Source organism: Anomaloglossus baeobatrachus, chromosome 4 (genome assembly GCF_048569485.1).
Source record: "Anomaloglossus baeobatrachus isolate aAnoBae1 chromosome 4, aAnoBae1.hap1, whole genome shotgun sequence".
Classification (NCBI taxonomy): domain Eukaryota; kingdom Metazoa; phylum Chordata; class Amphibia; order Anura; family Aromobatidae; genus Anomaloglossus; species Anomaloglossus baeobatrachus.
Window position 1 is genome coordinate 688,856,651 of NC_134356.1, and position 9,693 is coordinate 688,866,343.

The 9,693-nt window shown below is 41.3% G+C and overlaps 1 protein-coding gene across 1 annotated transcript; it reads right to left on the reverse strand.

Moving 5' to 3' along the window:
- Window positions 1-373: 373 nt before the first annotated feature.
- On the reverse strand, window positions 374-1,321 carry LOC142302906 (olfactory receptor 10A7-like). Its single transcript, XM_075344011.1, has one exon. The coding sequence runs from the start codon at window positions 1,319-1,321 to the stop codon at window positions 374-376; it is 948 nt and encodes a 315-aa protein (XP_075200126.1).
- Between the last annotated feature and the right edge of the window lie 8,372 nt (window positions 1,322-9,693).

Consider the following 9,693-nt stretch of genomic DNA (forward strand, 5'->3'; position numbering starts at 1 on the left):
CCTGGTTACCAAGCGCAGCATCGTTACACGAGTCGCTGGTCGCTGGTGAGAACTGCCTGATTGACAGCTCACAAGCGACCATGTTGCAACGCACCAACGATCCCTGCCAGGTCGGATTGCTGGTGGGATCGATGGTGCATCGCTATGTGTGATGGGACCCTTAGGCTCACAATGGATGTCAAGTTGATCCAAAAGATCTAATATTTTTGCACTGCAAACTTTAGCTGTGACTTTATATCATAATTCTCAGCTTGTAAAGAAGTTGTAAACTTTCCTAATAATAAAAAAGGGTAGAAATTTGATACTAAGTACAACTTTTGATTTAAAATATAACAAAATCTTGATATGTTATAGTATCTTTGGGCTAAAATTGTCATCTTCTCCATCCATTTTGCAAAATGTGACTCAATTTTTGCATTGCTCTCTTAATCTCGTTATTCCTCAGACTGTAAATGATGGGATTCATCAATGGCGTCACCACTAAATACAATAAGGATCTGTACTTGTTGATATTGATTGAGCTCTCATCGGATGGAGTCATGTAGACTGCGATCAGGGTACCATAATATAAACACACTGTGGTCAAGTGGGAGCTACAAGTGGAGAAGGCTTTCCTTTTACCATCCATGGAAGAAATTTTAAGGATGGCAAAGAAAATGCAAAAGTAGGAATTAATGATTAGAACAAATGGAAAAAATATCATAAAAATGACAAAAACAAGATCTTGCAACCTCAATATGGAAATGTCTGAAGTCACCAATTCCATTACAGGACCAAAGTCACAGAAGAAGTGGTCGATGGAGTTCAAGCCACAGAATTTAAATTGAATAAAAATGATCAGCTCACTTGATGTTAGCGCACTGACTAAAAACCACGACCCAATAACCAACCAAAGGCAAAGATCTGGACTCATTAGTGAGGAATAACGTAAAGGATGGGAAATGGCCAAATATCGATCATAAGACATGACTGCAATTAATAAACATTGAACAAATCCAAAAATACCAAACACATACAGCTGCAAGACACAACTCCAAAAGGACAATATACCCTCCTCGTTAAACATTATGTCCAACATCATGGGGATTACGCTGGTCGTCACTAAGACATCTGCAATGGATAAGTGTTTCAGAAAGAGAAACATTGGGGTTTTGAGGTGGTCAACAATGGTCACCAACAGGATAATGAGAAGGTTTCCGACCAGTATACATACATAACTCAGGATGAGCAGAATGAATAGAAGAGGTTTGTATGTGGAAAGACTTTGGAATCCGAGAAGACGGATCTGAGTGACTTGTGTCTGATTCTCCTCACACATCATTTTTATTTTAATGAAAGACCAAGAATTATTTTCTCCTAAAAATGTAGAAAATTTAAGCAAATAAATTTTGAAATTTCTGAAAAGCATCACATAAAATCTGTAACAAAATACTTTATTCCACCTACTATTGTGAGATGCACTAGAAGTTTGGGAGGTTTACATCCATGGAACGATGTGTAAGTGTTGCTGGTTCTTCTCGTGTAAAGGTGAAATCTCCCAGGTGTTGACGTCTTTTGTAATGTCAGGTAAACATGGAGGATTCCTACAGGATCCAGCTAATCACAATCTAGAAACTCAGATGAGACTGGTGATTTAGATTGATTGCTAAGCCGCTGAATGGAAGAAGCCTCTAATCACTCCATTATTTATTATAATAAGTGGTTACTATTATATTGGCAATGCATCATGTATCTGAATCAAAAATATCAGAAAAGTAGCTCAGTCTCTTTTCCAGGGTATTTTTCATATTTACCAAAGTAGAAGCTTTTCCGATTCATGAGTGACGGATACTATAGGTAAAAAGCCAATCAAAATTGTCCTATGAATCTAAAATAATTTAGGCACCATATTAAGAATGTGAACATACTCCAAAACACTAAAGAAGTGAGAGCTAGAGATTATTTATTTGATTCAAATGTCCTGTAATTCACAAGTTCTCAGAAGTGTTAACAGTTTACAATTTAAAGGGAACCTGTCATCAGAAATTTTGCTTTAAACCTAAACGTGTCCCCCTCTGCAGCTCCTGGGCTGCATTCTAGCAGGTTCCTGTACTTTTTGTGGCCCCTTTTAAACCAAATTAAATACTTTATAAACTTGTACTTTTTGCTATGTAAATTTTGTAAATCGTCCATGGGGGCGGGCTCTCTGCTGACCGTTGCTGTTCCTCCAGCAGATTTACGCCGCCCCCCAATGCTAAATTTCATATCTCAGGACGCCGCCCCTGAGCGCCCGTGGTCCCCGCGCATGCGCTATGCGACTGTAGCGGTACTGTGCACTGTGTGCACGTATGACCGCTGGTGACGTTTTGCGCAGGTACGAGGTTATGGGCAGCGCTGTGAGTGTCATCAGCAGGTGCCACCCATAACCTCATGACCGCACTTTCCCTTCTTCCTCCAGCGTTCTGCGCAAGCGCTTGCTGGCCAGATAACCCGACGTCACCTCTTCCCCATCTTGCCCTGCTGCAGGGTAAGATGGGAAGGAGGTGACGTCGGGTCATTTGGCCAGCGAGCGCTTGCGCAGAACGCTGGAGGCAGTGGGGGAAAGCGCGTCCAGATTATGGGCGGGCACTTGCGATGCAATCACAGCGCCGCTCATAATCTCGTGCTTGTGACACACGTCACCAGCGATCCTGGCGTGGGCGGCACCTCAGGCACAGTGGCCGACGTCCTGATGTACGAATTGGAGCGTGGGGGGACGGCGTCAGTCTGCAGGAGGAACAGCAATGGTCACCAGAGAGCTCGTCCCCATGGACGATTTACATACAAAATTTACATAGCAAAATGTACAAGTTTATAAAGTATTTAATTTAGTTTAAAAGGGGCCACAAAAAGTACAGGAACCTGCTAGAATGCAGCCCACGAGCTGCAGAGGGGGAAATGTTTAGGTTTAAAGCTAAATTTCTGATGACAGGTTCCCTTTAATTCTTGCCAATGGGACAAAAAAAATTGCCAGCACCATGTTTACTGTCGAATACTGAGATTTGTGATGCCCCTGATCTAATCAGGGTGTCACAGGGAACTGCACTACTTTCTCTTATGGTGCAGAACTCACCCTCCATGGTTCTGGGATCCTAACTATTAGTATTGCTCCCATTAGCACTCAAATCCTAACCACACCTCACACACACCACACCCTGTCAGGCACACCAGTGGGTGGTCTAGCTGGAAAAGGGCCACCCGCCTAGGGGTCAGGCAGACTGGTGGGAGGGACATAGTCAGTCGAGTAGTAGCCCTCAGAGAGTGAGGAGCTGAGGGAGTTTTAGCTTCCTGGGTGACATCGGTTATGTCGCAGACGGTGGCCTGGGACCGGAGGAGTTGGAGACCCGGTCGCAGGGTATTAGAGAAGGGTGCTAATAGACCAAAAGACTAATTTCTCTAAAATCAATTTTTATTTATAAATATTAAAATAATTAAATCAAGCCATATTTTTCATATGCAGCTATATCAGTCAGTGAGCACACACCCGGTTGTGCAAAGCTAGATGTACTTAAAGGGAATATTAATCTAGGAGGGTGAGGTATAGCCTAAGATGATTTTACTCGTAAAAAGGGATGTCGCTGTGATGTATAGATAGGGGCCAGGTCATAAATCCCTAGTCTTTCTCCTTCCTAGCCGCGGAGGTTAATACACCATACAGTTTTGGGTGCCCCCGCTCAACGTCGGCTATCCTTAGTACACCCTAAAACCTAACTGCGTGCCAAAAATTGACCCAAAGCCCAAAGGGGTATAGATAGTGCTGAAGTCAAAGTGGTTCAATCATACTAGGTGCATAGTCAGAACACTAGTAAATGTTAAGTATGATTGCTGGTCATAGAAAAATTCCCCAATCGGAATTTTTACGCACTCACTCCCCTCTAACAATATATGAAAAAATAGGGGGGAGGGAGTATTACAGGTAGCCTCTTAGGTCTGCTACCCAGTGCATTCGACCATCAAATTTGTTCATGGACCCGTAATTATTTGAATCCCAGTTGGGTAAACTTATCTTTCTGGAGAATGAACTCCCAGAAGAATCCCGACGTGTTTCCCCCACTTTGTTTGGGGTTCATCAGGGGATGTTACCACAATATGACAATGCACACATTCCAGGTCACCTTCCAGTCTCCAGTGCCCTGCAAACAGATCCCTTTAACCCCTTCACGACCAAGGACGGATATATCCATCATGGAGCATGTCCCGTTAAGCCCCGCCCCCTGCTGCGGGCAGGCGGCGGCGGTCAGCACACATATCAGCTGTTTTCAACAGCTGACATGTGTGCCTGCTAGCCGCGTGTGGAATCGCTTCCACCCGCGGCCATTAAACCCTTAAATCTTGCTGCCAAAGTCTGGCAGCAAGATCTAAATGCGCCTTGCCATGTTTTTTACTTACCGCCGCCCCCACCGGAAGTCACGTGCATGATCACGTGACTATTGGTGGTTGCCATCGTAGCACAGGGTCATGTGATGACGCCTGCAGCTACGAAGTTTCACTTTCGTTTTTCCTCGGCCGGGAGCAGAGGGAAGAAGAAAGTGACTATTTCTGCTGTTTACAGCTGTATAGCTGTGATCAGCAGATAGCGATCAGCGATCAGATTGCTGATCGCTATAGTCCCCTAGGGGGACTAGTAAAATAAAATAAAAAGTAAAAAAAAAAGTTTTAAAAAATAAAAAAAAAACTTCAAATCACCCCCCTTTCCCCCCATTGAAAATGAAAGGGTTAAAAAATAAATAAATATACAGATATTTGGTATCGCTGCGTTCAGAAATGCCCGATCTATCAAAATATAAAATCAATTAATCTCATTGGTAAACGGCGTAGTGGCAAAAAAACTCAAAACACCAAAATTACGTTTTTTGGTCGCAGCAAGTTTTACGCAAAATGCAATAATAGGCGATCAAAACATACCATCTGCGCAAAAATTGTACCATTAGAAATGTCAGCTCAAGACGCAAAAAATAAGCTGTCACTGAGCTATAGATCCCAAAAAATAAGAACGCTACGTGTTTCGGAAAATGGCACAAAACGTGCGCCACTTTTATTGGACAAATTGTGAATTTTTTTAACCCCTTAGATATAAGTAAACCTATACATGTTTGGTGTCAACAAACTTGCAACGACCTCAGGCATCATACCTATACATAAGTTTTACCATATAGTGAACACCGTTAAAAAAACATCACAAAAACTATTGTGCCATCACACTTTTTTTGCAATTTTTCCGCATTTGGAATTTTTTTGCTGTTTTTCAGTACACCATATGGTAAAACTTATGGTTTCATTTAAAAGTACAACTTGTTTCGCAAAAAACAAGCCCTCATATGGCAAGATTGACGGAAAAATAAAAAAGTTACGGCTCTCGGAAAAGGGAAGCAAAAAACAAAAACGCAAAAATGGAAAGTGCCCCGGGGCTGAAGGGGTTAAAGCGCTGTATGAAATGAGCAAATAGTCCTCCTGTCCAATGCAGGGAGGACCTCAGCAACCCACCCTGTCAGTACGGGGCTGAGTAGGATCCTATCCCGCGTCGGAATTCTTCTGGGAGTTCATTCTCCAGCAAGATAAGTTTACCCAACTGGGATTCAAATAATTACGGGTCCATGAACTAATTTGTTGGTGGAATAAAATCATCTTAGGCTATACCTCACCCTCCTAGATTAATATTCCCTTTAAGTACATCTAGCTTTGCACGACCGGGTGTGTGCTCACTGACCAATATAGCTGTATATGAAAAATATGGCTTGATTTAATTATTTTAATATTTATAAATAAAAATTGATGTTAGAGAAATAAGTCTTTCGGTCTATTAGCAGTATTTTTCTCTAATTTTTCTCTAATTATTCATAAAAATTGGTGTTCCTTATTGAAGAAGGGTGCCCAGACTTGGTTTTGGGGAATGGTCGGTACTGGAAAATCTAGTAACCGGACCAGTACCGAGCACGGCAAGGTACTGGACCTTAGATCAGAAATTAGCTTCACACAATCTGATAATCCACCTGTGGAGGATTGGCTCTTTATGAACTTTTCCCAAGAGCTCAGAGATCAAAGACATCAACACAACGAGGGGGATAGGGCTTTCCACTTTATGCGGCCCACTGAAATCACAAGTGTCAGCCATCAATACCACAGCTTCTCTTTTTAACTATAGGGAGCGGAACCCTGACAGCTTCAGGGGTCACTCAGAAACGTCTAAACATCAGTGCATGGAGGCAGGCTTCAGACCACTAGCAATACCAACGGGGACGGATTCCTGGACGAGCTCTCCAGAGTGGCAGCGGCACCCAGAGACTTGGTTTACTCCTGTGTCAGAGTCTGCTTAATGGTTGCACCAACAGCCACACCCCCTGAGTGAATATGCTGCTCCCCTGCATCCTGCCTTCCCGCATAGCCTGCACCACGCTTCCCTACACCTCCACCATCCAGAGTCCTGAGGCCTCTCCTACCGTGGAGGGAACATCATCTGGCTGCCCCACTCCATCTCCCCCGGGTACTCCCATTGGCATCGGCGGTACTCCCCTTACCGCGAACCACGGGTGGCATCACGGACACTTATCCCCCGTAAATAACCCCCTTTTATTTTCGAGTAGCCGCAAGCCCCCGGTTCCGGAGATCTTCAAGCAACAGCAACCCCAGATCCGAGCAGTCCGACTGCTGTAGGGGCGGTACATAAGATAATGAAATCAGGTGCAGATGAGTCTGCTCCCCATAGAACCCAGCGGCTATGACATTACATGGTCTAGTGCAATTAGATTGCAGATAATATTTAAGATGAAGTCAGGTCAAGGGGTGCCATTACTTCTACAGTGTAGAGATAGGAGGTCGGAGCGCTCAGCTCAATCCACCTATGATTAGAAAAAGGTCCAAACTTAATTTAGTGAACAACTGTAGTTGAAACACAGGGAAAATAGGAGTCAGGCTGGGAATATAATGAAAATATTCAAATGAAGTAGGGAAGTGCTGGACCTTCATAGTAAGAGCCTCTGTGATTTCCCTGACTTTTGATTCACAGCAGTAACAACACAGCACCTTAATGACATAATTTATTTTAACCTTTATGCAGTACAGCTTAATATCCTATATACTAGTTTTGCTAAGAAGAAATGAAACCTAGTTTTGTATGTCACAGAAAAGGAAGTCATCACTATGTATATATATATATATATATATATATATATATATATATATATATATAAATCCCAAATCTAAAAAACCTACAATATTTGCACCCTTTTTTATTGTAGAAGTCCAACATTTTTAGATTTGTACTGAAAACAAAATTTTTTGTATTATGAATGTTTTTAAATGCTTTTTATACCGTTTTAATAATACACCCCATACCCATATCACATAATGTCGCCATATTTTTGATTCCAGGCATAAGCCTTTGCTCATACTTACTTTTAAACTTAGGATTTTCGATTACATTAAATTTCTGTTAGGCTATTACTTAAAAAAAAAATCAAATAAAAAAGGGTTTAGGCTTCATAATGGTTTTAATAGATGAATTTAAAAACCTTGAACAACCCTGCTGTCCCCACTGCAAATTATTTAGGGATATGTACATTGCAATTTTGTGCTATTTACTGTACATATAGATGGCAAACAAAAAGAAAGAACAAATAAAAGTTTTTAATTGAGTTAGTAGTCAAATTTAATAACTATTTGAATCACAAACAATACTGTTGGTTGTTGTCACAAATTACTTTCTCTGCATGGCCCTTTTTAGTAACCTAGTATTTTTGGATATAATTCATATATTGCATTTTGAGGGGAATAATAAATTAAAATATAAAAATAAAAAAAGTTTAGGTCTTACAATTTTCTTTAGTAGGCAATTTCAGCAACGTTAATTTGACAATAGCACAAATTGCTTACCACATATGTACCTAACAGACAGCAAAGCATTCTGGGTAAATTTTTTGTTGTATTGGGGGAGTAAAGGACATACAGAGGGGAAAAAAAGTATTTAGTCAGCCATCAATTGCGCAAGTTCTTCCACTTATACAGATGAGATTTGCCTGTAATTGAAATCATAGGTGACCACAACTAGGAGAGACAAAATGAGAAAACAAATTCAGAAAATCACCGCGAATGATTTGGCAGGATTTTTTTTTTTTTTAAATTATGGTGGAAAATAAGTATTTAGTCATCTAAAAACATGCAAGATTTCTGGCTCAGACAGACCTGTAACTTCTTTTTTAAGTGTCTCCTCTGTCCTCTACTCATTACCTGCAGTAATGGCCCCTGTTTGAACTTGTTATCAGTATAAAAGACACTTGCCAACAACCTCAGACAGTCACACTCCAAACTCCACTATGGTGAAGAGTAGACCAAAGAACTGTCAAAGCACACCAGAAACAAAATTGTAGCTCAGGCACCAGGCTGGGAAGACTGAATCTGCAATAGGCAAGCAGCTTGGTGTGATGAAATAAACTGTAAGAGCAATAATAAGAAAATGGAAGACATAGAAGACCACTGATAATCTCCCTTGATTTGGGGCTCCACGCAAGATCTCATCCCGTGGAGTCAAAATTATTACAAGAACGGTGAGCAAAAATTGTAGAATCATATGGGGGGACCTAGTGAATGACCTGGATAGAGCTGTGACCACCGTAACAAAGGCTACAATTAGTAACACACTACACCGCCAGGGACTCAGATCCTGCAGTGCCAAATGTGTCCTCCAGCTTAAGCCAGAACATGTCCAAGCCCATCTGATATTTGCTAAAGTGCATTTGGATTATCCAGAAGAGTATTAGGAGAATCTCATATGGTCTGATGAAACCAAGTAGAACTGTTTGGTAGAAATACAACTCGTCGTGTTTGGAGGAGACAGAATGCTGAGTTGCATCCAAAGAACACCATACCTACTGTGAAGCATGGGGGTGGCAACATCATGCTTTGGGATTGTTTATCTGCAAAGGTACCAGGATGACTGATCCATGTACATGAAAGAGTGAATGGGGCAATGTATTGTCAGATTTTGAGTGCAAACCTCCTTCCATCAGCAAGGTCTTTGATGATGAAACGTTGCTGGGACTTTCAGCATGATAATGATCCCAAGCACACCACCAGGGCAACAAAGGATTGGCTTCATAAGAAGAATCTGAAGTTCCTGCAGTGACCTAGCCAGTCTCCAGATATCAACCCCATAGAAAACCTTTAAAGGGATTTGAAAGTCCGTGTTGCCCAGTGACAGGCCAAAAACATCACTGCTGTAGAGGAGATCTGCATGGAGGAATGGGCCAACATACCACTAACAGTGTGTGCCAACCTTGTGAAGATTTACAGAAAACGTTTGACCTCTGTCATTGGCAACAAAGGATATATAATAAAATATTGAGATGAACTTTTGTTATTGACCAAATACTTATTTTCCACCATAATTTAAAAAACAAACACAAAAAAAAATCTTGTCAAATCAGAAAAGGTGATTTTTTTGGATTTGTTTTCTCATTTTGTCTCTCATAGTTGTCAGCTATGATGTCAATTACAGGCCTCTCTCATCTTTTTAAGTGGGAGAACTTGCACAATTGTTGACTGACTAAATACTATTCTTCCCCACTTTAAAGCTGTACAAGGTCCAACTGAGGATGCATCAATGGATAATCACATACTAGAATAAAATTAAGTACAACCAGAGTAAGTTGGAAACAGCCATAAATATCCTCTTGTACTGTA

Bases quoted from the DNA above. Each gene is read 5' to 3' on its own strand.
- LOC142302906 (XM_075344011.1), bottom strand. From the start codon at position 1,321: ATGATGTGTGAGGAGAATCAGACACAAGTCACTCAGATCCGTCTTCTC.